This window comes from Coturnix japonica, chromosome 7 (genome assembly GCF_054131305.1).
Source record: "Coturnix japonica strain WE chromosome 7, WE-NBRP24, whole genome shotgun sequence".
NCBI classification, from domain to species: Eukaryota; Metazoa; Chordata; class Aves; order Galliformes; family Phasianidae; genus Coturnix; species Coturnix japonica.
Genome location: NC_140669.1, coordinates 13,174,656 through 13,201,834, shown reverse-complemented (window position 1 = coordinate 13,201,834; position 27,179 = coordinate 13,174,656). Strand labels below are relative to the sequence as shown.

The 27,179-nt window shown below is 43.1% G+C and overlaps 1 protein-coding gene across 8 annotated transcripts in view; it reads left to right on the top strand.

Moving 5' to 3' along the window:
- The window catches only part of SEMA5B (semaphorin 5B), a 241,330-nt gene that overhangs the window by 97,574 nt on the left and 116,577 nt on the right, over positions 1-27,179 (top strand). For all 8 annotated transcript variants that reach the window (XR_014947901.1, XM_085552293.1, XM_015868672.3 and 5 more), the window contains one exon: positions 21,497-21,702. Coding sequence is in view for 7 of the 8 variants with exons in the window: in XM_085552293.1 (XP_085408419.1) it covers positions 21,549-21,702 (154 nt within the window). In the remaining variant the exon portion in view is untranslated. The remainder of the gene's footprint in view (positions 1-21,496; positions 21,703-27,179) is intronic.

Genomic DNA, 27,179 nt, shown 5'->3' with positions numbered 1-27,179 from the left:
TAGTGTTTTTAAAAGCTGAGGAGCTTATTTTATCTGACTGGTCTTTGCAGGAGAGATTTCAAATGTAGAAGGAAAACTTTGGTTTTCATGGAGGCCTTTACTCAACCCTTTACTCAAGGCATGTTTCTCTGATTCATTGTCTAGTCCACATTATATCTGGGAGAGCTTGGTTTATTTATCTGGAAGCCATAGATTATTTTTGAAAGTTATGAATTGCTTTCCTTATTGCTCTGGATCTTTTTAACCACATTTGGGGCTAATCATTATCAAACAAAGAATTAAATATTGATGGGAAATAATGAAAGCAGCTTAAATGGGCTGAAAAAATATACAGCTGTCGTGAGTGTGAAAGTGTTCAAACTAAATAATAATATTTCAACATTATCTAGCGTGTCACAAACCTACATGTGTACATTCCAGCACAAAGCAACTGCCGTGTGTAACGGCATCAGTCTTACAGATGTATTCACCATTAACCTATGTGTGAAGACTACTAAGCAGTTTTTAATTAACTTATGTCAAATGTTGCATGGCAGTACATCAACAAGAACTTACAAGAAGAACAAATCTTCATTCAGCTCAGATCAATATGTGTACATAATTCATTACATCTGTACAGAAATCTCCTACTGAGACACCTTAACTTGGACCGATGAGGCTCTGCAGGCAGCAGGTGTCTATTTTAATAATTATTTCAGAAACAGGGATGAATAGACATACACCCTCTGATGCTTTTGCACATTGCAGTGCTTGATGGTACCTATATGTCATCTATCTGCTTGTATTAAGTTGTGTAAGCTCCCTCTGGCAGAGCTGAACTGGGTGCTCTGGTTGTGTTAGCCCCAGTTAACGTCCTCTGGTATGTTGTAATGGTATGATGGAAGTGACTGGCACAGGCCTGGGCATTGGATTTGTTTGAAGGGGTCTCCTTCTTCAGCAGCAGGGATCCCAGAGTAGGTCAGCCCTGAAATGTGAGGAGCTCCTCCTTCTGAGTTGGTGTGACTGCAAGGCATGGTTGGGCTGTTTAGGGAAAGGTGGTATCGACTGTTCATATGATACTATCTTCGTATTCCAATAAGAACTCAATTTTGGGGAGAAAAGTCAGGCATTCAGTGCCTAACATATTCAGTAGCGCTCTATCTGGGTTGCTGCCATTTTGTTGTGGCCGTTGGCTTTTTCCTCTAGTGGAGGATGAAGTGGTTGAGTCTGTGACAGCACAGATATCCCTAAGCACCACCACCACCCAAGTCCTTGCCACCGGCTGGATGCCAGTACTTAGTAACGGAAAGTGTCTGCACTTGTGAGCCAGGAATCTGATGCCTAAAGCAAGTGAGTGCAGAGGTCCATGCATGGTTATTTTTGATGAGAGCTCACCAGCAGTGCTGAAGCAAGAGGAGAGGAAATGTGAAGAAATCAGGGCACCGTGGCAGACAATTACGTGGGCTTTATCTCCTGGTTGCACAGAAGGTAGTTTGACACAGCCAGCAACTTTCCCTCGTAGCAAAATTTCCTTCCTAGCAGTCAGCGCATGGATCAGTCAGAAACATGACGTCTGCTTTAATAATTGTCCTTATTCCTACTGCCTGTCAGGTGGTCCCTAAGGCACAGGGACAAGAAAGTTTAAATGTGCAAATGTCCAACAGCAAGTGGCTCTTTCAAAACTAACAGTCTTGATAGAGCTGTGCAGTAGCAGCATGTCCAGCCCATTTTCTCTAGCTGTCTCTGCTGCCAACCCTATTAAACAAAACAAACCAGCTTGGGACAAAGGGGAGCAAGTAACTTACCCGTCTCTGCAGACCCCATTAGTAGTCTCATGGTGCTAAGTCAGTGCATTATGTACCTTGTGAAGAGGAGTATATGAAGTTGATGATTTTCTATTTGCCATGTGGTGGCTCCTATAAGAAACCTGCGCGACCTCCGTGTGACTGCCTGGTTAGTGGCAATAGCTTGTTTTACCCAAGGTATTTGGCAAACAGGGGTTTTATTCTGTGCTTTCCTGTCTGACAGATGGTTTTTTAGTTGGAGTAGGGGTGGAAATTCCCCACAGTAGTTGCACGGAGACTTGGCCACATCCACTGGCATTAATTATAATAATTGTCCTTTGTAATTAGCTGTGTGTCAGAGCTGGAGGTACAGCCTCATGTCTCTGCTGACTCCTCTGATTGCTGGGTCCTTCAGTAGGATGCTTTCCCACCACTGGGAAGCAGATTGTTTGGGCTGGAATTAGAGAGTTGTAGGTAGGCAGCAGCTGCTCTTGGGCTTTTTTGGTATGCTGGTTGGATGTGTGAGATCATATTGGGTCTGTTCATTTAGCAGCCTGTTCAGTGGAGGAGGAAGAGCAACACGAGCCGCTGTAGCTGGCAGCATCCTGATCTGGGGACAGCATGAAGCATATCGATGGCTGTAAGTGATTGGTGCCTGTTTCACTGCAGACATAGGAAACAGCTCTGTGTGTACCCACTTCTGCAGAAAGCCCCCTGCTTGCTGTCTCATTGTGTGCTGTATCAGCCCATGCAAGAGGCCCCTGGTTTGACCCAAACTCAGTGTAAGCATTTTCTCAGCAAATACAATGCTACTGAAGTTATGCAGGAATTTTCTGCCTTGTAATTTAAACCATGGGATTGGCTGCAATGCCAAGACTCTTTTATTTAAATTGCATTTAAATTGTGAGCCTATATACCAAAAGCAGGGTTTTCATCTGAGCCCAACTCACTGATGGCACAGTACCCAGCCATACATGCTTCTTTGGTAGGGTCTCATGCTTTCTGCATAAGTGTACAGGTAATCTGTATTATAGAAACCTTTCCTACAAGGATTTAATGTCAGTGGGAACAAGGGACACGCAGGGTGCCTCTTATGAATCATAGAATGAATAGAATCATGGCTGCGTTTGGAAGGGACCTCAAAGATCATCTTGTTCCAACCATTTGCCAAGGGCAGGGTTGCCAACCACTAAATTAGGCACCAAACCAGGTTGGCCTCATCCAACATGGCCTTGAACGCCTCAGGGATGGGGCATCTGCAGCTTCTCTGGGCAATCTGTGCCAGGGCCTCACCACCTTCTCAGAGAAAAATTTCCCCCAATACCTAATCTAAATATCCCCTCTTTCAGTTTAAAACCACCTCCCTTTGCCCTGCCACTATCTATCCTTGTAATAGAAGTGATAACCCCCACTAGGAAGTGTGAATGTTGCAGGTGGGTTACTGTGGCTGAGCTAATACCAACAGCGTGATTAATTTTCCTTTTGAATTTAATCTTTCACATCACACGTGGTCACACCAGGATGCAAAGGGCAGAACCATGCTGCAGTTCCTTCATCAGCAGACATGTAACATCCTCCACACACACCACATCTTGTGATTCTTGGGCTGAGTTACAAGGGTGCAGATCTGGCTCCTGCAGTATTGTTTGGAAATTGGTGTTTAATGCTCAGGGTATGGCATCAATGCAGCATTGAAATGAAATCCAATTTGTGTCAAGCAGCCCTTACGAGGTAGATACGGCAACAGTGTTGTCATGAGCAAACAGGTAACCAGCGGCACTGAGCTTTGAGATGGGTGTTTTCCAGAGCTGCTCCTGTGCAGTATATTATGATAACACAATGCGATTTTCAAAGGAGAACAAAGATATTCCACTTTATCTGGAAAAGAAGTGCAAAGTGGCTGTGAAACCTGAACTGTGAAAAGAAATCCATGCTGCTCATGCTCAGCTATCTTTTAGGAACGACAATAAAATCACAGTTTCTTTTACTTTTTGGCTTCATGTCAAGCCAAGGCTGACACCAGGGATGAATCTGACCCTTTGCTTTGCTCAGCCTGGGGATGTGGGAGCGGAAGGGTACAGCTTACTCTGGCGCCTGACCCAAAACTTGCAGAGAAAGCGAGAAAATCTGCATTTCCCTCCTGCATCAAGTGCATTAAATGACTGCAGCTCGTGATATTGTATTACATTACTGAAGCTAAACTCTATGGGAGCAGGTGGTCCTGTGATGTGATTTTGCCTCCCTAGTCTGTTGGCAAATCTGTCATCTTAATGTCAAGTGAGAATGAATGTTGGTGGCTGCCGATGAGGGGATTTTCAGAAGCACGGAGTTATTGGTGGTAATGGTTGTTAATGCTGGAGGTGGGTTTATCACTTCCTAAATTGCAGGGGATTTGGCTGTGTCCAGCCGGAGGAGGACTATTTTTGCAGGCTTGACTGGAGGAGCAGTGACAGATCAGAGCAGGAAATCCTCACTTGTTGCCTGTCTGCATTCTGCGTAGTCTAAACCTGCTTCAAATTGAAAAGAGAAATTTGAATACAAAGAAAATCCATATCCAGTGTTCTCAGCATTCAGGGGAAAAATAAAAACAAGGGAAAGAGTCTGCATCTCAATCTCATCGTTGTGTTAAAGGAGATGTATTAAATTTGCAGAATGGCTGCAGCAAGTTGTGAATAATGTATGAAAGGGAAAAATTGGTTCCCTGTGCACAGAGAGAATACAAACAGCTGTGCTGGTTGCTGTGTGCTGCTTGCAGACACCCTCATCGCTGGGGATCCATGAAGAAGAGCACAGCAAATCCAGAGTTCCCTAGTTTTCCCCTCCTGCTCTGGCACCAGCCTTTAGAACAGAGTTTAAAATGACTTTTATTGCTTATAATTAATTTTTCTGCTTTTTCTCTTCTTTTCTTCTCTATTGGGCAATTGGCCAGTTAGAACGAGGGAGAGGGAATGAGAAACGTACACAAAGAGGCCAAATAAGGGAGTGTGAGGCTAAAAACATTATAGTTAATGTTTGCCGGGCTTTTTAAATTTTATTTTTAAAGCTCATCCTTCTCCTTTTTTCTTTCTTTTTATTTTTAAATATTGCATTTACTGTTGATCAGAGAGGAATTAATTAGCTTGGCTAAGACCAACGTCTTCTGGTGCTACCAACCAAACCTCGGTTCCTATTACCTCTGCCCACCGCTCAAGCAGCTATCCTAACCCGTGCTCATAACACTATTAGAACCGTGTCAAAAACAAGACTTGTGCTTCAGTGCAACACAGATCAGATGCTAGAAAATGCCTTGATCTGGATTGCTTCTGGTCAGAAAATGAGACTTGTGCTAAGCAGTGAGGCAGCTTTATGGTGGTTTCTAAGATTTATGGCTAGAAGGACGTTTTACCCTAAAAGGTCACCAGTATTTTTCAGGTTATTCCAACTCTTGTCTTTGGGAGAAGAGGGGAACGATGACAAGCTTGTTATTTACTTAGTTTTCATTTGAATTCAGTTTTAAATCTTCCACTCTGAATTCAAACAGCTGAGAGAACAGCAAAACACAGCTCGAAGAGCTGTCCCTCATTGCCAGGGGAGCCTTTTGTCTGGTGAGAAGAAGAAAACATAGACAATTAGTCATTTTTATGCTTTCAAAGCATTGGTTGGATGTTGCCAAACTGTTGTTTTTTTTGGGGGGGATGGATCTTGTCTCTTCCAGTTTTCTGGTTTATGATGTTTCTAGGGCAACTGATACCCTGATAGGGAGTTGAAACTCAGCGCCTTCTCAGCATCCCTATCGACTCCTTCCCCTTGAGCTCTCATGGATCTCTGCTTGATTTCTAGAATCACAACAGTGAAGCGTTACTATTATATCTGAGCGCACGTAAATGATTTCTTCTCTTGTATATTGCAAGGCTGACAATTGGGGAGGCTTCAGCTGTCTCCTCTGTCAAGTTACTTCACAGGCCAGGGGCCTCAGCCAAGAATATTTCTTGTAACTTTCTTGAACTTTGCTGGAGAAACATTAGCTTCACTGTTCTGGAAAAACGTAGCTGGCTCAGCCTGGGAGCTGGGCTTCTCATCTGCAGGACAGAGAGGTGAAGAGAAAAGCAGCGGAAGGAAAGAGATGGGGCTGCAGGGGGGGGAGTAACTGCAGACTGCCCATGAAATTGCGGCTGTCAAAGGCTCTGAATTTCAGAAAGCCGATACGGAACAATTTGTATTGGTAGGACCTGGTCTTAGAAGGAGAGGGCTGGTTTCCTGTCTGAGGGCAATGAGAACCTTTGCTCTCCCAGCCCACAGCCTGGGGGGAGTTCAGTGGGGAGCTGTGATTGCAGGAGCTCATTGCAGTGTATTTGTTCTGGGGGTCAGGAGCACCATTCACTGTGCTACCTGCAGTAAATAAATAATCGGATTAGTTTGAAATGCCAGATTCTGAGGGATAACATGTAGACGTGCTATGATAATTAAATATGTTCAATGCCAAAACCAGTTCACTATTCTTAAAAGCATTTCCTTGTGAAACACGACCATTTTATCACCCCCTTGTAAGATGTGTGGATGGTGGCAGAGAGCTGCCAGGAGCTGGGCACCGTTGCAATAAGTGGCACAGAGCTGCACTGATGTAATTCACAGAGACCTTCCCCTGTACATCAATTTTGTGTCCCAGTGGTGTCTGAAAGCTCTTTGACAGCACTTTTAGTACGGGCCTTGTGCATTTGAAAGGCATCTCGCGTGTTGGTGGCAGCTCTTTGGGAAGCAGTGTTCTCCATTGCCCATTGTTATGGCTCTTCCTGCGCTGCGAGCTGTGCAGAGGCCGAGCAGCATTGATCATTCAGATCTGCTCCTGGATTCCAGGCCAAAATGCAACAAAAGGGTTTGCTGGCTCCTCAGCCAGCCAAGGGCAAATGGGCACCGTGCTTTTCACCAGACCTCTCTGTGAGGTGGTAAAGGAGCAAAGGAATGCCAAGTGCAGAGAAGTGATAAAGTTACTTTTAATGCTGGTGCTTACAGCTGGAGTCTGTTGGCTAACAGCAGCTGCCCTGGCCACTACTGCTCCCTGCTTCCTCGACAAGTGGCCGGTGTAAGAATGGCATGAATAGGGTTTTTTATTTATTAGCTGTGTTAATGTGGCATACAGGAGCTGCGTTACGCTAGGCACAGTACAAACACATTTATTTAGACTTGTGTGAAAATTACTAATGAGAAAAGATGGCTGGCCAAAGCTCGAGGCGTTCTGACACCTCTGAATAAAACAATGACATCCCAACAGTGTTTAAAGTGATGATTCCAGCAGAAACCCGGCCAGCTGCTTCCAGAAACTCCTACAGCATACCATTAGCCTTCTCTAAATAGTCTATAAAACAGAAGACTTGACAAATGCTAGTAGATAGTCTTTACCATGAAGTGTTTACAGTCCAAAGCCTCCACGCTTCAGATAAGTGTCTGCTTATGTGATGGTGTCCAGTGAGAAGGTGATGTTACTTTTCATCTTTAAAACTGTGCTTATCCCTGGATGGTCAGGATGGAAATCAAAGGAAGAAAGGAGAAATCCTATTTGCTTGAAAAGAATGAAATGCTGAAGACTTAAAGAGAAAGGACTTGCCTGAGGCCATGTAAAAAGTCAGTGGCAGAGTCCAGAATGGAAGCCAGATGTTTTGAGTCTGGGACAATAGGCTTTAACAGGGAGATGTTTTCCTTCAAAGTCTGTTTTCACCTCCCTTTTGATTTATCTTTTGGTTCTCTTTTTATTTTCATTTTTTTTAAGGGATATCTAAAGAATACCACAGGGAGTTTCAAACGAAGATGATACATAGCAGAATCCAAGCTTTGGGACATTTGCTTGTGTTCTGATTTACTATGAGCACGAAGGGCTCTCTGATTCTAATTCTTAGTCAGGAGCCTCAAAGATTGTGAGAGCCTATAAATATTTGCTTTATTTGCAGCAAAGAGTACAGGAAGTTCTGAGTTAGCCTAATTTTGGCTTCAATATAGGCTATTTATGTACTACCTCCTGGGACCACCTCTGATTACTGAAAGAGTGACCTTATTGGAAACCAACAAGTAGGTCTGCAGTTAATTATAAAGGATTCAGAGCTCACTGCTGAGCCCTAACAAAGGTATTTTTGTAGATGATGTTACGTGTTTTTATTTAACGGCTCAAATTAGGAGAGCTAAAACAGATGGCGTGCTTGTTACTGCTCTCTGAGAACACCTATAGAAAGGCACTGATAATAACCAAGAGGCCAAGATGAATAGGTCAGGAGTAGTGGCAAAGATCAGGCAGTCTGGGCTCACTAATTAACATCTGAAAGCAATAACAACTGGTCAGTGGGGTCATGAACAGGTGATGCTGTGTGGAGGGGGAGAAAGGGGATTTTGTTTGTCTTCTGCATTAGGAAGAGAAGTGGTTTAAACATCTTACCCTCTTTGTTTTTTAACTTTATGGTAATAGCAGCGATCTGATCTAAATGTGGCCTTTGGAGAAAATCTGCCCTAGGACTTTTCCAGAATAATTTCCTGGAGGAAAGAAGAATCTCTCAGTAAAGTTCTGAGCAATGTCTGAAGAGAGAAATGCAGAAAGCTGACGTACGGGACAACAAGTTTCTACACGGGAAGATGCTCCTCTGGGGCATTATAGAAAATGATTATACCAGATTTCATTCATCAAGGCAAAGTAAGCTAAATCAGATACAAGGCGAAACCCTTAGGAGGGAGGAGGAACATATTCAATTTAGTGAGGCAACTGCGATAGTAATTAAAGCCCAGATGGAAACCTTTGAATGTGTCTGGCGTCTGCGGAACCGCTGCGTTTTTTCTGTTAACTTGACATTATAAAAGGAGCACCCGAAGAATAAAGAGATGGTGTTTGAAATTTCATCAGTCAAACGCCGTCCCAAATTTGATTTATTGTAAACAATCTTCAAGAATTGGTTTGGATGTATATGATAGAGGCAAGGGCTTTTCTCAAGTGGTAATTCACAAAGAGAGAAACTGTACATTATTTGTAGATTTGTCTTTGCTGAAATGCAGTCGGGATTAATCGCACCATTTGCCAGCTCTGACTCTGAACCTCTCGTACTTCGGACATATGGATGCAATTTAATTCTGCTGCTATAAACTCTGAGGCAGAGTGCTATGCTGTTTACTTTATGAGAAGATATACTGCAGGATTTCAGTTGAAGAATAAACAACCCCCAGCATAGACATTAAAACAATTAACGTAAAAAGCAAGATTCAATAAAAGAAACGTCTTCCTACTTCTTTTCCTCTCATTCACAAGCTGAGAGCAAATTGTGATCTTGCAAGGATACAGTCTTTAAAGGTTAGAAAAATGTAAGTGCTTATTTGGCATCACTGCTGAATGAGGGGGCTGGACCTGCCCCTGCTGCCTTGCTGTGCTCATGGGGACCCTGCAGTGTCTTCTGCCCGGGTTTAGGTCAGCACCAGTCTCTGCTCAGGGCACACACCCACATCCTCCTCCAGTGCATGAGAAGCACTTCTTGCTTCTCATACCTATGTGCTGCATCATTCCTCTTCAGGTGTGAACTTTTTTCCCACGTCATCTGTGAACACAAATCTAGGGTTTTTTTTCAAAAGTCTGTTGCTCCCCAGCAGACATGTTTACGGGCAGTTTTGTGATGTGAGAGTTGCAGGCAAAACTATTGTTAAGCATGTGTAATTAGTGGCAATATTAATGGTATTTAACGATACTAACTCCAGGCAGTGGTGTTTTCATTACCTCTGTGCTGATAATGGCTCACATCCTTCTACTAAATCCAGTTGCCAAAATCCTTATGGTGTTTTCCACTTAAAAAAAGGATGCCTGTGTGAGCACATCCCCTTCACATATACAGCCAGTTTTCATTAGAAGGTTTTTTATATGCTTGAGTGCTTCTTTTACAATCTGCTTTCTAAAATAGCAACCTAACCTTCAGTTCTTAAAAATACAAAGCTTTCTTTTAATTGAGATTTTTTTTTGAAGAGCTCTGTGTTCACCCCACTGATCCCAAGCTAAAGACCCATGGACAGGAACCCGGAACCTGTCTCTCAAAACTCATTGAGTTGAGCCAGATTAAATTAAGCTTAATTATTTTAATCTTCATTTTACCTCCACTTATAATATTTGAGGGTGCAACAAGGGTGTGTGTGTATGGAAGGTGATTTTTATGTGGGACAGATTGGGTCATGGTGGCATTGCGCACCCGATGGCTTTTCCATAAGCTTCTCACTTCCCCTAGAACTTTTCTTAAAGCCAAACAAATTGCAATTAAAGAAAAATCCTTTTTTATTCCCTAAAACCAATATCCTGTTAAGTTTATAAGACCACTGGCTATATTTATGGCCCTTACACCCCCTAAGGGGGACCGTACTGCTTTTGTCTGCAGCTTCACTGCCGCCACGGGGGCAAGGTCTGAGCCATGCATCAGTGTACGTTGGAGGGGACCTGAGAGATTTATAATGGGAAAATGCTGACAGTTTGGTAATTTATTGCCATGCTAATGGGCAGCACTGTAGTTCCTGACAGCTCCAAGTCTTTGTTCTCTGGAATAGTTGGTTTCTAATCCACTCGCTTTGCTGGATTCCCTCCTTTCCCTGATGAATGGGTCTAGGTTGGTGAATCTATACTGCTGGATTTTCCCTTGCTGTTTTTATAGCTTTTCACATAGGCTTCCTGTTCTTGAAATTTGCCAGGTATTTCAGGAACTTTGCAGTTCAAACAAGTTGCAATTTGCCCCTGTTATTCTTGTGCTCCTGGTCCTGTTGATGTGCACATGGGTGTTCTGATGGCACTGGCATCTCTGGCACATCATTTTGTCCAGGATTGTGTGTGGACACTCAGCATTGCCTATGCCTAACTTATTTGTGGAGAATGCTGTGAATCTGCATAAGAGCCTTACACAAAAAGTGTTTTATCTTCCCGAGTTACTGAGTCAGTTTAGGGTATTCTATTGACAAATGCTTTCAGAGAAATTGTGCATGGTAAATTAATGAAGGCCAGCGGAGGTATTATGGTGGGTGAATGCACATGCCATTAGAGTCAATGGCTGGCTGAAAAAAGTTAACGGTCATTAAGAGACCGTTAAAAAGGCTGGTGGACACAGTTTTATTCTGTTGTGGGGTTTGAGCTGGGCAGAGCTCGCTGTGTGCCACCGGGCCCCAGGACAGCTTGGGTTTGTGTTCCCTATCCCGGTGCTGCTGCTTCTGCTCCAGCTGATGGACCAGAGCCTGCGAGAGCCACCAGTGAGCAGGTAACGCTCCGCACCCCTTGTCCGCACATGGGGAGTGCCTGGGGATGTGGAATGGCATAGAGCCTCTGCACAAATCCATTAGGTGTGAAATGGAGCGCTAGGCTCCAACTGAAGATTGTCCAACTCTGTGCCATTACTAACAATTCATCTGAGAATTTGACATATAAAAAATGCAGGAGATGTGGAATTGTCTGTGGAAGGGTCCACAAGAAAAAAGGTGGATGTAGCACTGAGTGATGTGGTTTAGTGGGTGTAGGTGATGAGTTGATGGATGGACTTAGATGATCTTAGTGGTCTTTTCCAATCTTAAAGATTCTGTGATTCTGTTTCCTGGGCACCTGCATAACCTGGGCTGTGTCCTTCTCTGCGAGCACTGTCAATTCTTTTTATCGTACATTATACTTTGAATGCGGTGATTCTGACTGAAATAAAATGCGTGGAGAAAATTAATGATTTGATATCTTCCTGCTGCTGCCAAAAGAAATATAAAAGAGTCTTTGATCTGGGGGTTTTAGAAAAGTGAGACGGACCAGATACTGATACTTACTTACTGACCTAAGTAAGTGATAAAGCGACTGTGTCGAAGTTTAATTAGTCTTGATCAAGATACGTTTTTAAGATTTAGAACCAGTGGCCTTTTGAAGAAGAAAGGCTTCGGGTTGTCATTTAAGCTGCAACGTGTCCTTTTATCATACTTTGTATGTCTCCGGCAGGAACGGGTTTTATTTTAGAGGAAAAGAGAAATGGCTCATTTGATGGAGATTAGCACGGACAAGCTTACTAATGTTTGAAGACAACTTCTCCATCTTACCTTTTTCTCTATTTCATATCCCGCAGAGATTACCTCAGCCTGCTGTTGTTAGTCACTGTTATTTATATAAAGATATGTAATGCGTTTGTGCTTGAGGGGTCGTCTGTAGCGGGGTATGCAATTTCAGAGTGTGGAGACTGGCAGAAATTACGGTGAAGAATTGCTTCCCAGTGACAGCTTCATCATGCTTGTAATATGTCATTGCGTGTGACTTTCAATTAATCACGCAATAACAAAACATTGCGTCTGGCGACAATGGTGCGCCCATTAATATTGAGAAGTAAGTCTTGGCTTTATGAACACAAATGCTGTTGCGGTCCCCTGCCCACTCCTGCACTTTAATCAGCAAGTCTCAGTGCATTTCTTCTTCCCCTCTCCCCACCACCCTTCTATTAAGCTGCAATCCATAACGTCTCACGTCGCCGTAATGGTCTGATGGTGTGTGGTGTTAAATGATGGCAGGAATTTGACTTTGTCTCACTCTGCCTTGACCTTGTTGTCTTCAGTGAGTCCCCCTCCCTCTGTTTTCAAAGAGGGAGTGGGGGGGCTGGGAGAGAAAACAGAAGAGTGACAGAGTGGATTCTGGAGATATTTCACAGGAGGTTTAATGTTGCTCTTGGAGGAAATGAGGGAGATAAAAGGTAAGAGAGAGACCATTACTGGAAGACAGAAAGTACAGATCTGCAGATTTCCAGGAGGAGAGGCAGAACTGGCTGCATAGGCTGAAGGCTGCCATGTGCTGGACCTCATCGGTAGGCACAGTGGAAACCTCGCAGTAATTCTTCCTCTTGCTCAGTCTCCCATTTATAATTCAGTTGCTTAGTAATGTATCATCTTAAGTAAAATTCCCAAATCTCACTGTGTTTTACAGCTGTATCTATATCCGGAATGGAAACATAAAGAAGCTCTTGTGCTTTGTTCTTGGGACACAAAGATAGAAGGTCGCCCTTGTGTTCCAGCCACCCGTATGAGTCCCTGTCATTGTACCCAACCAACTTCAGGGGTACAGTCTCACTCCATGGAAAGCCATGGACTTTTTCCTGTAATTCTTTTTGGGTTAGCGTTGAGGTTTTACACCTTACGTGACACAAATAAGAGGCATGTTAATAATTAGCATCAGTACTTTTCTTTTTCCCCTAAGAGGGTGATGAGCTTAATTTTTAAGAAGTATTTGGCTGGACGGTATTGGCAGAGTCTCCTGAGCAGTATGAAAACTGGTTTAGAGCAGAACATCAGTGCATTATGTGAAGCAGTCTCTTCCCATGTATTAATGCTGTCTGTGAATGTGAGACATATTTGACCAGTTGTCTTGAAAAGTGCAGGCTGAAAGAGGCACTTGTGTTCACTGTGGTTTCTGACAGTGTTGTGTTGGGTGCATTGGAGTATTTCTCTGTGTAAACATAAAGTAAAAAATCTTTGAGATTCTGAGGAATAACAGTGAGGTCAGCAGTCAGTCCTTGGTTTGCTGAATCTCCCCATTGTCCCTTCATCATCACACAGACAGTAAAAGCAGAGTTAAGCGAGGGTTTATCTCAGACATGGTTAATCTGGGATAAGAGATATGTTACACCTTCACCATCCAAGGTTCTCATTCCCTCTGCGATGCAATCTCTGTCAGTTGGTGAGCTTATTGGTTTGGGTTCTTTAGTTAATACTACCCCACCTATCCTGATTAGTAGTGGATCTGACAAGATGCTGAACTTGCTTGACTCTATGAAATAACAGCAGTTCCTCTAGTGTAGGTTTGAGGGGCATTTGGGATCACAAAAGGTGATGCAATGCTTTTGGTGGTTAGACTGGGTCTGATCCCTGGCAGATGCAAACCAGCACAGCTTCGTAAAGCCACTTACTGCCAGGCTATCCATTTACTTCAAGCCTTTACACCCAGGGAAGGAGGCTGGTGGATGTGCAAGTATCCTAAAGCATGCAGGAGGGACTCCAAGAAGGAGGATATGTAATCAATTTCTCATTCCCAAATTATTTTTCCAGAATCCCCATAGTATGGTGTTTGAGTAACAGAATAATTTCCTAGCTATTAAGTGCCTGAAAAATCAGCAGTAATTAACTTAGTGCAAATTCTTCCCTTCCTCTCCCTCCTCTTTGCTCAAAAACAAACAAACAAACCCCCTTCCTCAGCAGAGGAGATGCAGATGGAAGCAGTGCCTTCCGCCCTGGTGAAGTCGTGTACAGACTACATTTATGTTTTTGTTCCCCTTTCAGTGCTGTGAATAACATAATTGCTTTGTTATCCCTCAGGGGATTTGTAATATTAACATTGGTTAATGACATTAATTCAAGTTTTTACCATTAATAAAATGGCATTGCTTAAAATTAAGCATTACATTTCAATTAGTAGTCCATCGAAGACTTTAATAGTCTGGAGCATTAAAGTGATTTTTTTTTTAATTTCTTATTAATTTTTTATTGTATCATGCTAATTTCCAAAGAGTGATTGAAAGCCAAGCTGATCCAACCAACGACCCTATCTGCCATGTTTCTTAAGGGAACTTCTTTCTTTTATGGCATTATGCAAAAAGGTCACATTTCCACAAAGCAGGAATCTGTTTCCGTCACCTCCTGAATTCATTACCATCCTTTTTACTTTTTAACATGAGGCACATGATATACAGGCACCCCAGGTGGACATGTTTAAATTAATCTAGTAATAATTGATTCAGAAGAGATTTGGAGGACAGAATTTGCATAAAAGCCATAATGAGAGCAAATCCTCCAAGGCCAGACTGAACAGCTAAGTCCCTGAATAACTTACATCTTCTAAACTAATTTGGTTATATATGCAATGCGAAGGTGTGGGGGCTGTAGCTCCATGTGATTGGAATTCATTACAAATAATTCATCTCTGGAAAGCCTGGCTTCAGAGTGCATTAAAACAATATCAGCCCCCAAATGTGTGCTCAGACCCTGCCTCCTGGAAAATGACAGTGAAATTTCTGCCTTGCATGGCTTTCATAAAGTATTTCCAAGGATCAGGGCACTGTCCTGAGGCCAAGGCATGCCACCAGCAGGCTGCTTCAGGGCCAAGGTTTTGGCTGGACGTATGGATTTGCCAAAAACCTGAGCATGGGTATTGTCTCATATATTTGTGCCTTCCTTTCCAACACGGAGCTGCTTTTCTGGGTCACAGACCATAGGATTTGTATGAAATGCTGCATCACCTTGGTGTCTGGCAGTTTAGGGGGAGTATCCTACAGGTTTGGGACCATGCTGTAGGTTATTCAGGCATTGTAAATCTGTGGGCAGTGAAAATTAGGGCTCCATTTCATTAGAAAAAGGCAGCCAAAAGGGTCACTGTCATGTTTCATGTTCTCTTGCTTAAATATCATTTTGAGAAAAGCTCTAAAAGGATCTCGCCATGACTCCACACAGTAATTCCTGTGCTAGAGAGCTCAGGTTAGCAGGTAACTGGTGCCACAGTCCTGGTACCACAGAATTTGAATGGAGGTTTGGTTTTGGGACATATATTGACCACTTGATTGCCTTCTGACCAAGGTTTCCATATAATAACCAGTGCCGTGCAGTGCCAAGAAGATGCTGCAGCAAAATGTATTGTTCTCTCCAAGCAGGCTGAAACTTGGACCCAGCACTATAGCAGTGCTTTATGCTTCTCCTCCTGGAGTTAGAATTAAGCTGTATGCCTGTGTTACGTGGCAAGGCATTGGCCTTAGAGCTGACACTGGGGTCTTGAAACTGTAAAAAAAAAGCTTTAGGGGAAATGTCTTGTGCCTGACTGTCTGGAAGGACATTGGTTGGTTGGTGTGATGATTACATGGCTGGCATTTTGTCTCCTGGAGGCTTAAATTCTGAGATCACTTCAGGTCAAAGGAGAAATCAGATTTTTCTTCTAAAATTTCATCATCTTAGTGTTTTCCCAGCAAGATTGGCAGCTCCAGGCTGTGCAGAATCAGAGGGTGTTGGAGCGACACTGGCTGCTCGTGGTGGTAGGGTGGTAGCATGGTGGTGGGAGCTGTGGCTGTACTACTTTGCAAATGTTCAAGTGCAAGAGGTAACTTGGAGAAAAGCTGTCCTGTTTCTACAGCTTAAGGCATGAGCCTGTGTGCTCAAGTACCAAATCTCAAGCCAGACAGAGCCCTTGCAGCCAGTGGGCTATTTGCAGTAAGTGTGGTGCTGGATGTACTGCACTTACATCACTGATCTGCATGTCAGCAGCATGTCTGGCACCTTGGATTTACAGCAGCTGTGCAGAGGACTTTGCATCACACACTGAGCAAGCACAGAGGTCTCAGAACCACCAAAATACCTCTGCTTGGGCAGTGCCCAGTGTAGGGAAGGTCTTCCAGCCCCTCTGTTGGAGTCTTCTGGGTAACATGGAATTGTACCACCAGGGAAATAAATGTGTGCAAGCATTCGTTGCCAAATCTGACCTTTGGATAAACAGAAGACTTCAGACTCCCAGGCACCTTTTCACAAGTGCTAAATTTGTTTCCCAAACAAACCCTCACAAAACCCCTTGTGTCTTTTTATTATGTGTAGCTCGTCAAAGAAAGATGTGGAGTCCTTTGGGGAGGGCCTCTGGAAGCAGCTGGGGACAGACTCAGTGTGTGGTCAGGTTCATGCCACTCACAGGGCCAAGTGTCAGCAGAGTTGGTATTTATTAATGCCCACCAGATCTGGCCACATCCCAGCAGCACAGTGTATTTTGCTCTGTTGCACAGGCTTTTATTGTTGATTCAGCTCTATCTAATGGGGGCTTTCTCTATGAGGTTCCTGCTCTTGAGGGCCTCCTGCAAAAGTGAAGATCTGTTTGTGTTGCAAGAGCCTGCAGCTGGTGACTGTGCTGTAAACATAGCAGAGTATTAAGTTAAACTGATTTCTCCTCTGCAAAGAGTAAACAGAATAATTTAGATAGATCTGGGTAACAGAAAGGTTACAAAGAAGTGACCTGTGTTGTGAGATCTTGATTGTTTTGTTCCTGACATAAAAACCTCTGTGATGCTGGGCTGGGTATGGAAAGATCTGGGGAGCACCCAATGGTGAGCACAGAGCTTCAGCTTCTGCTTTGCCTCAGGAGAGTCTGTACACCCTGCTCCCACCCTGCTGCTGGGCTGTGGGCTGGTGTAAAAGATAGCTCTGGGGTTATAGAGGGAAGTGTGGGGTGAGGATAGGAGGAGAGGCCACGGAGAGGCACAGGGACGAAGGACCTTGCTGCCCTTTTCTAAGGCAGAGCTACCAGTGCCAGCCCATCACAGCCGCGCTGCTGAGCTGTCGTGCTTTGTAATGTTTTTATTTATTTCCTCTGTTCTTCCAGTGCTTTTTTTGGAATGCTTAAGCATTCACCTCTTTCCACTGCTCTTCTTCTCTCTGGTCTCCATTCTAATAAAATCATAACTGCGCCAATGACAAAAGATCCTGAACGGAAGAATTAATGCTTTTTCAGGAGGTTCCTTTTTTAGCCTTTTTTAAAGGCATCTCTTTTCTTTAAAATGAAAGATGAAGCATTTTCTTTTATCCTTAAACTTTACTGTCACGTTTTATTAAGTCAAAATGATAGTTACAGTCAGAGGAAAGCAGGATATGGATTCCTGGTACAGCCATTTTTAAAGTGTGCTTTGTTTTAAAGCCTCAAAGATTGATTGAAGGTATTTTTCTTTTAGACATGGAGCTTTAGTCAAAGGGGGCCTGATCTGAGTTACCCTCTGTAAATCAGGATTAGCTCCTATGAAATCAATGGAGTTGCAATGATACAGTGCAGGGTGAGTTGGAATAGACTCGTGCCCCAGGAGGGACAACAGGGGATGCCTCAATGCTGTGCTGAGGCAAGAGGTGAAGTCCCTATTGGGCTGCCGTGAAAGACACCAGGGCAGAAATGGGATATCTGTGTTGATGGAGATGCTGGGGCTGCCATTTCAGCCCAAGTGATGGTAACTGAGAGGAGCAGCTCTTGTCCCATCCAGTGCCACTGTGCCAGAGGCATGTGAGCCTAAGGAGTCTGACTGAGGAGATGAGAGGGCAGTGGCAGGAGTTGTATTCTACAAAGTGCTTCTCTGTGGAGCCCAAATGTTCTGACCTTTGTGGCAGAGGGCCAAAAGGATTCTCCCAGTGTGGTGGGAGAGAGGGACCTCAACCTGGCTTGGGGCTGCCAGACTCGCAGTGGGGAGATGGCAGAAAGACTTGGGCACATGACCTTATTGGGCATTTTCATTATTACCTTTTTTAATGTGTCTGCATTTTGGAGGGAGGTGGTAGCTAAGGTGGTAAAGATACATCAAAGATGAACAAGTAAAGAATTGATGTGTCCTGCCTGGGATTTGAGTTTAACCAGGGATTTCATCTCTTGTCTCTCATCTGTACTGAAACTTTGACAGCTGATTTCTCAAGCCCTAAGCCATTTTGAGTAGACAGACTTTAATAAGAGCAGATCTTTTTATAGTATTTAAACTGTATCTAAAGGGCTTAGGGCTAGGACAAGTTCCAGCAGTGAAGCTGGGATGTGGCTGGGATGTGTCTGTGGAGGGCTGATCCCAAACACCTCCCCACCATCTCTCTCAGTGAACATCTGCAGCTGGGACGAAATGGGAGGCTCGAGCCTGGCCTTCCCCAGTAGAATTTAAACATTTACACTTCTAGTTAGCTGCCAGACCCTCACAGGCAACTACCAAAGTGCTTTTGGCCTGCAGCTGCTCTCCTTGGGCATGCAGCACTTGTTCATCTGGGAATATGGGGTTTGCTGGAAATAAAATTGCAGCTGGAAATAGCAATGACTTAGTTAGGGTCTCTCTTAAAATATTGAAAAAAAAAATGACCAAGGCCGGTTGGGAAGGAGCAGATTGGAGAATAGCTTGCAGTGCTATCCAGTATCTGAGCTGGTGCTCTGAGCTCTGGTTTCTTTTGCCTTTGACCAAGCTGGTATTTACCTACTGACTCGTTGATCCCAGACACCACTCCAGAACTGCACATAGAACAGATTTCATTTAGTAGATTTGGTGGTTGTAATTGAGTAAAAGAGATAGCTGACATAAGGAAGGATACAGGCTTTTTATATTGTTTCTTTTTCATCTTTCTTTGGTCATATATTTCCACTTCATATTAACTTTGAAATTATGATTTTCAAGCACACTTTGGATTTCCTTGTGACAACAAGGGAAAAGGAGATGGAACTTTACCCCAAATATGGGTTATAGCTTTCTAAGGAATGCTGAAGTCTCTTGGACTGTGGTAAAATCTCCCAGGGAAAGTGGCAGAAATCCAGCTACTTGGCACATTTTACAACTAGTCCAGACAAAACATTAGCAAATGTACTCTGCTTTGGCACAGAATAATCTGTGGGATGTTATGAAGCTCTCTTATATGAAACTTATTGTTTCATGACTCTTTTGAGTGTGAAGCTTGGATTTACTCATCTGCTGCTTCTGGACCACACGGGGCCTTAAAGGAGCATTGGGGGGCTGTGGGAGAGCTCTGCTTTCTGTCCTCAAGCACTCTTATCTAATTTAAGTTTTGTTCACCTGATTTGAGGTCATTTTTTGGATGGTTAGCACATGAAAGCAGCCATGTTGGCTCAGATCAAAAGTCTGCCTAGCTTAGTACCTTATTTCTGGGATTAGCTAATCACAGCTGGACTGGGAGGAGTACAGCATGCATAAAGTGAGATTTCTGTGCCTGTTTCTTCCAGTTCCCAGCAAAGATCTCTGACATGAAGAAGTCCTTTTGCTTCTTTTGCATTTCCCACAACAACCATCTCGTATCAAAGGGAAGTTTGGCTTTGTCTCTGCTGGAACTTTCAATGAATCTGAGAGCTACACAAATGCATCTCCCTAGGGTCCACAGCTGTGTGCTGTATTTAACTTCTAAATCTATACTGAAAAAGAAATTGTCATTTAAACCAATGGCTGAAAATATAATCTGGTACTCCATCATCAGTAACTTCCATTATAGCGTGACTTGAGTAACATCTCCATCATCTGAGATGCCACTGTACCCATTTTATGTATGCCCTGCAGTATGCTTGTGCTTAACAACTGAACACTGTTCTGGCTTTGGCTTTGAATGATTTCACATCTCTGACTTCTGCCAGTCCTGATTTTAATTTAACATTATATTTGCTGCGTTAAAAAACAAACAAACAAAAGAAGCCCTGTAGCTCTGTAGTGAAACAGTGTAGAAATTCCACTGGAGAAATGGAAGGGGTTTTTATATAGCCCTACATAAAATCCATATATAGGACTGAAAAAAGAATAATGTGAAATGCGGTGATCTCTCACTCTTGCCAGTTAGAAAACCAAATCTCTGTAATGTCCCCAGTTCCTGAATGCCAACGTTATTTTCAGTCAATGGTACATAGTGACTGCTGAGGACATGCATAATGGATGCACTTCTGTATGGCTGTGTTTAAAATCACAGAGAAATACACTTAATAAAACAGGATCTATCTTTCAGAGCCCCCCCTTCTCCCATTGCTGCTGTAGGCAGTCTGTTGTTGCTCCCTTGATGTCCAAAGACCTTCAGGAACTTCTCCTAGCTCCTTGATGTCATGGCGTGGTCCCACACGTTGGAGTTTGCCCTTGTCATTGCTTACCAGTGCCTTGTGCTATCAGACTCCAATCTGAGTGCTTCAGCTCACTGGAGGGGCTTTGGGGACTGCAAGCAAAACCAGAGAGGCACTGGGCACTGCAGGAGCTGTCTGTTGTGTTACCTTTAGGAATCATGACACCCACTGGAACTGAAAATCTCATTATATGTGAATTTAATCAGAATCAGCTTTATCAGTAGATGAGAATCCATGATAGAAGGCTCCATTTGTTTGAAAACATGTGTTTGCATTAATTGAACAGAGTTACGTAGGAAAAAAAATAACAATGTGAACATCAGGAAGATTAAATTTGGCAATGCGGATTTTCCTAAGCTTCAGCATCCTGGGGAGCGGTGGCAGGAGCTAATTAATCCTCCATCCCCTGCCTCAGGCCTGTAACCCCAGGGAGCTTAAAGAGGTGTCTGTTGTGTTCCTGTTGTTACCAGCTGCTCATGCAGGGGAGACAGGGCTTGCCCCTCTACCTGAGAGAAGAGCTCCTCCTCTTCTTCAGCTGTGCCTTAGCTCATGTGTCTGTGGCATCCTGTGGTAACACAGGCAATTGACTCATTTCTCACCCTTCTCCCCATTAAGCTCTTATAATTTTTATGTTACACCTTAATTAGCACTTTCCCAGCAATACCTTTAAGTTGGCTTTTCTTGTTTCAAGACATCTAAAACAGCAGTGGTAAAGTGTATAAATTTCCTGTTAGAACAGTATTAATTGCCCATGTTCTGATGTTGGCTCATCCAGAGCCATCTCTTGAGTGCAACACAGCATTTAAATACTCCTCCCATGAAGTGGAAGAGTGAGGAGTCCACACTGGGGACACATTTACACTTGGAGCACTGGTGATGTCATGTTGTCAGTGCTACCTACTGCACACTAAGTACTGTATAAGGACATATGCCCCAAAGCTACACACAGATATCTATAAAGCTGCGCACTGTGCCTCCCTTTGAAGTTAGAAGCTCAAATATAGTTGTAAATTGGGTCATTTGTTTTTTTGAAGCTGTTTTGTGGGTTATTTTCATGTGTACTTACCACAAGTGGGGTTGGGATGAAAGGGGAATTCCACCCTCCCCTACCCATGCTACAAACTTTGGATAAACATTAGTCTTTCTGAAAGTGGAATTATTTGTATTTCAGGTATCCTCCCTGGGCCCACCTTGGAAGCTAGATCTGCAACTGCCCTTCAGTCATGGTTGTTTCAAGATTAAAGGCCATTTCCCTATCATTGCCAAGCCTTTTTCTTCTTGCTTTTCATCTCTCAGCATCACAGAATGTACCTGAATACTCTGAAGCTGAACATCAGCAGTGTGTCAGGAAAGAACACCCCACAATTGCTTTTGAAGGTAAGAGCTTCTATTTCTGTTTCAAGTTCCAGTAGGATGATCCATTTTGAAGTCCTTCCTGGTGTTGTTAGGGAGAAGGGTTTAGTTTGTGTTGTTTTCCTTACACCTGTTATCCACGGGTCACTACAAGTGCCCTGGTGAATTGCATTCATGTTGAAGCTCTGCAGGGTTTTCTCTCTGAGGTTTCATAGCAGTCACTTACTTTGAGCAGTCTGGGACTAAGAGATTCTGGGTCTAAGAATCTCTGCTTCCAGTTCTGCTGCAGTTTCCCTAAGGTCTCGTGCTACATTGGAACTGTATTTCATGTGTTTATATACCTCTCACAGCTGGCTGGGTCTGGAGACATCATGAATGAAAAGTGATAGTTTGGGCATATCTGAATGTGGGAGAAGTAAACTGCTTTAAAATTGCAGCATGTGGCTGCCATGTTGTTTGTTGACTTTTGAGGGATGTATTTATCACTTCAGCCAGTAGTTTTCCTGTCTTTCACTCAGACACTCAACTTGACAAGATCTTCCATATGCAAGAAGGGGCATTTGTAGAAACCCTGTTCTTGGAAACATGGAAGGTTGGGTTGGACGGGGCTCTGAGCACCTGATCAAGCTGTAGATATTCCTGTTCATTGCAGGGGGGTTGGACCAGATAGCCTTTAAGTGTCCATTCCAACTAAAGGGATTCTATGGTTCTACAGTACTAAAGATTTGTTATTTCAGTGTTCTGCTGTGCCACACAGAAATGGTGGCCAGTCTTTTTACTGTTTATTTGAAAAACCAGGTTACCCTTGTTCTTATCCAGATGGATTATCCATGAGGATATATGTACCCCTGGGCTGTGGTCTGTCCGGTCTGTCTGCATACCCACAAGGCACTTAGCCCACCATGCTGGTGTAGCTGTTGTTTCTGCATTCAGCCCAGCCTTAAGCTCATCCTCAGCTGCTGCATCTCCTTGCTAAAAGTGGTTTCTTCCTAAATGTTGAAGTATTGATCTGGGCTCCCATTTAAGGCCCTGCCATATGTCTCTTGTTACATTCTTGCTAAAGGCAATTAACTACGTTAGGACATGTCTCTGGTTAGGTTCTTTGCTAAAGGCAATTTAGCAGAGGTTTTGTGACCTTTGAGATAGGGTTTCCAGGAAGAAAATAGTCAAAGGCTTCCTTACTGACCTTTTGGGGTTCTTCTGGAGAGCTTTACTCTTCTTTAGAGAGGAGGAAACAACTGTCTCTTCATTTGGAAAGTGCAAGAGGTTTCTTGTCTGTTTCCCATTGTCTGTGCTTTAAAGATTTAAAGGGATTAAAGTAAATTAGCAAAATCTTTAAGCTTACATGATATGGCACTGGCTCTAACCTTGCTCAAGTAGAATGAGTAAATACACCTTTATTTTAATTGCCAAGTTAGTCTGGCTGTCTGTTTAACTGGAGAGGGTGAAAGGAGAAATACCTGCAGCTAAAAACATGTTGGAACTCAGTTGGATATTTAAATAGGTAATACAGTAATGAGGATGTTTTAGATACAGAAAGAAAAAAAAGTGTTCTCTTCCTATTAGCCAGGAGCACCAAATTTTAACTTACCAAGGTTACGTTTCTGGGATCCAGCACTCAGATAAACCATTCTGCAGGGAACATGGGAGCTCTGATTCCTGATTTTGAGGAACTGGAGGGCATGTTTGGCAGTCAGCATAAGGACTTCTCTGCAGGAGTGATGGCTACACTTGAGATCTGCCGATTTGTTGGTTTTTAATCAGGCATGAATTTTGAAGTTTGCAAAGTGAGGCAGAGACTGGGAAAAGGCTGCAGGCTGAATGATTTCTCTTAGCTGACCATGTGGAGGCTGTGAGGCTGGACCAGGCATTTGGGCTGTTATGCTGTCCTGGGTGTTTGTGCAGCACCAAGCGACTGCAGTGCTGCCCCAGTTTCCCTGGGGCTTATAAACGATGCTCACTGTATGGTTTCACCAGCAGTAATAACATACCCAGTTTGGAATTTTCATAATTGGATTGTTCTACTCTGTTCTTATAGAAAATCCTGTTTCAGTTTGATTTCCCTTGTTAGATCAATAACAAAATGGTCTTTTACTTCCTGGGAGCCTGTTGATGGTGTCTTATTACCTGTTTGTGAGTGGGTAGCTACATGAAGGATCTTGCATGCTTGTTTGTTTTTCAGTGAGCTGAGAAATTAGTAAAACAAGTCATATATATTCTTAGTGCATCCTTTTATATTTATTGGTGCATGCACACAGGCATACAAGTCCTGCTTAACTAAACAGTACATCATTGCAGCTCAGCTCCACTGTAGGCCACTATGGGAAGTCTAAAACCAGAGAAAATGTTTCATGTTCCTTTCAGTTTTGATCTTTTTTTTCCCCCAGTCTTTGTGTGTATCTTGCAAGAAGAGATGCTCCCTGCATTTGCAACTGGGCTATGCCCTTGCCATACCAACAAGTTTCTCAACAGTATCATTACTATACAGCTGCCTCTTAGACAGCAAACTATGTTATTCATTAAACTGTTATTCATTAAAGACATTTGGAGCTCCTTTGTAACATGCCCCTTGGGAAAGCCAGGAACAACGTCTGCCATGGCAATGCTGTACAAGATCTGTTATTTCAAGAGGCCAGAGCCATGACTGACGTGTGCTTATATGCCTGTAATGGATGGAGAGTTTGGTTTCAGCTTGTTTACCAAGGAAGTGCTTAAAAGTCTGCAAACTCATCTGTGTTATATGAATCACTTGGATGTTCATAGCCTAACTGGAAAGTTGTAGACAGGTTTTCACTTGCAGTTTCTCTCATTATTTCTTTCTCTTTAATTTTATCTATTAGATCACCGTGCTCAGGAGAACTGTGGTAGACTCTCCATGTCCTTCTCTATTCTGTCTGCCAGTGCTTTCTGTTCTGGGTTGTGGCAGTTTGTATAAGCTGAAACAACATCATTTGTGCTCCTCTGCTTTAATAATTGCAGCTTTTCTTTATCCCCAGAAGATCTTATGCTGAAGAATAGGAGAGAGGTAGACTTGGTTGAGTAGCTTGTATCCCAGATCTTCTTAGGACAGCAAATCTCAGCTTTGCCGACTGTATCCTCATGGCTGGTGTGAGTTCTGGGTATGCAGCATCTGACCAATTTCTGGTCCTCAGTCTCTGCTAAATGCAAATTGCTCTGTCTGTGGCCCCAGGTTTTTAAAGTGAATTAGTCTGAGAGTGTTTTAATCTGGGATTTTACTTCAGCCTGACTGTAATTATTGCCTTCTATCAGATGAATGTGATTCGGGTTGCTTGAATGTTGCTTGCTATACATTTTCTCAATATTTTCTTTCTTTGAACAACATCTTATTGAAATGTGGCCAGCCTCAAACTCTGAGATCTGTGGGGAGCAGTTACGGATTTGCTTGTTGCGTTGAAAGCAAAAGCAGTTTTAAGCTTGTGGGCTGAAGGATAATAAGAAATGATTTATTTCCTTTGAAGGTTCCTGACATTTTACCAAACACCCCCACCATTTCTGATTTGGCCACTAATACGTTATTCCCTTTACTGTACACTGATGGGGAAAAAAAAGCACATTAGCATCCATCAGCTCCATAAGTCAGCTAGGAGAACCCCTGAGGAAATTCTGATTAAGATTTACACTTTTTTGAACAAGTGAGATTTTGAAAATCCAACCCAAAACTTTAGTTAGCAGCGGTTGGGATTGTGGGAAGTCTGAGAAGTATACCGGGCCAAATATTAAAGGGAAGGCAAAATACATTATGGGAGAACTGACTCCTAGTTTATAGCCCTGCTGCCCTTGAATCTCCACACAAGGAGTCCAAATGTAACAGGTGAAGGAGTGTTAACTCGTGACTGGTGGCATCCTGCGCGTAAGATTGGGATGCTGCAGAATACTTGACCTTCTAAGCGGTTTGGTTTAGATTTTGTTTCCATTAAGGAAGCCTTGTGGCAATTTCCTTTTTAATCTTGAAAAGTGAAACTGTGGCAAATGAAACTGATATTTTCTTCCTTGGGGTTGATTTAAAATTTGTTAGAAAATTATGACTACTAAAGCCATAAATATACAGTGGTCAGGGAACTAATTTGCTCTCAGGCCAAACTTCTGAAAATTACACCTAACAGCTGTCAATATATTTTTCATTCCGTAAGAATAATTATAACAATAATGATGCTGGTTCTTTGACACTTCCCTATTAATGATGTCCAGGCACTTCACAAACCAATGCAATGAGATTTGATTGAAGAAATGATTCAGTGTGCTGTTCCTTGAAGCCTTAAGGAGGAAGAGGGGTCTTGGAATAGTGCCCTTCATTCACAAGATGCTTTAGACAGAATGAATTGCTAGCAGTCAGGAGAGAAAAGGAAGATGCAGTGGAGCTTCTGGAAGTGAGGTGTGCTCAGGTACTTGTGTCACCAAAGGAGAACACATAGACCAAAACCATGAAAATCCCTGCTTAGCAGCAGAGCAGCTTATTTATGTTTTGCAGAGGTAGCACTGGTGCAACAGAGGCTGCCTGCAGCGTGGGCTTGGTCCTTCCTCTGACCCAGTGGCTGGCTGTAGGACATAGAAATGGGCTGCCTCCTTTCAGGTCCCAGATGGCAGTACTTCGGTGAGAGGAAACAGATTGAGAAGCAAAGCAAAGTGCTTTTCTTCTTCAGTGCAAACAGAAACATTACAGAGACCTGATTCTCACTTTAAGAGTTTACTTTGCATGGTTTCCTTACTAAGTCTGAGGGTCGGCAGCATGGCAGTCCTCATTTATTTAGTGCATCTGCTTCTGGTGAATGTTAATATATCATGTTCTCCTAAAACCTTCCGTTCAGGGATGTGATTATGTTTTAATAAAGTTCAGTTCAGTACTAGCACTCTTGTAAGCAGTATTCTTGTTTAATCATGCAGGGCTCACCCTGGAAAATCAGAAGTAGCCCTGATTCAATCAAGCACTTAATATATGTTTACCTTGAAGTCAGTGTGCTTGTGGAACTGGAACCAAGTGTGTGCTTATGTGCTGGGGAAAGCTGTGGTTAAGGTGCATGGAACTGGCATATCAAGGCTGTAAAAATAAACCCTAGTATATTATTTTGTCCCCAGAAAGTTCTACCACCATAGGTCCAACTGATCAACTTGTTCTTCTAAGGTGGCTGAATCAAGTGATTCAGAAATCCAGCGTGTTCCCCAGCTTTATATAGGAGCAGCTGTATGAAAGTCTCTGTAATGCACAGCAGACTGAGTTAGAGGTTTTTCTGATCATTTCTAGCTTTGGGAGATGCAGATAAAATCCTGAATAACTCTTGTGCTTTGGCTTGAAACTTCACTTTTTCGTACATCACCCATCCTTTCCATTTTACTAGCACTGGGCAGTCCTTGCAGTGTTTGTAATGGAAGTGCTTGAGCTGCAAAATTCAGATTTGTATTTTATGCAAGGGGAATATTCTGTTTTACAGCACATTAATAAAAGAGGTGGAGGTCACTGATGATCTCTGGTCTTTGATAATCCT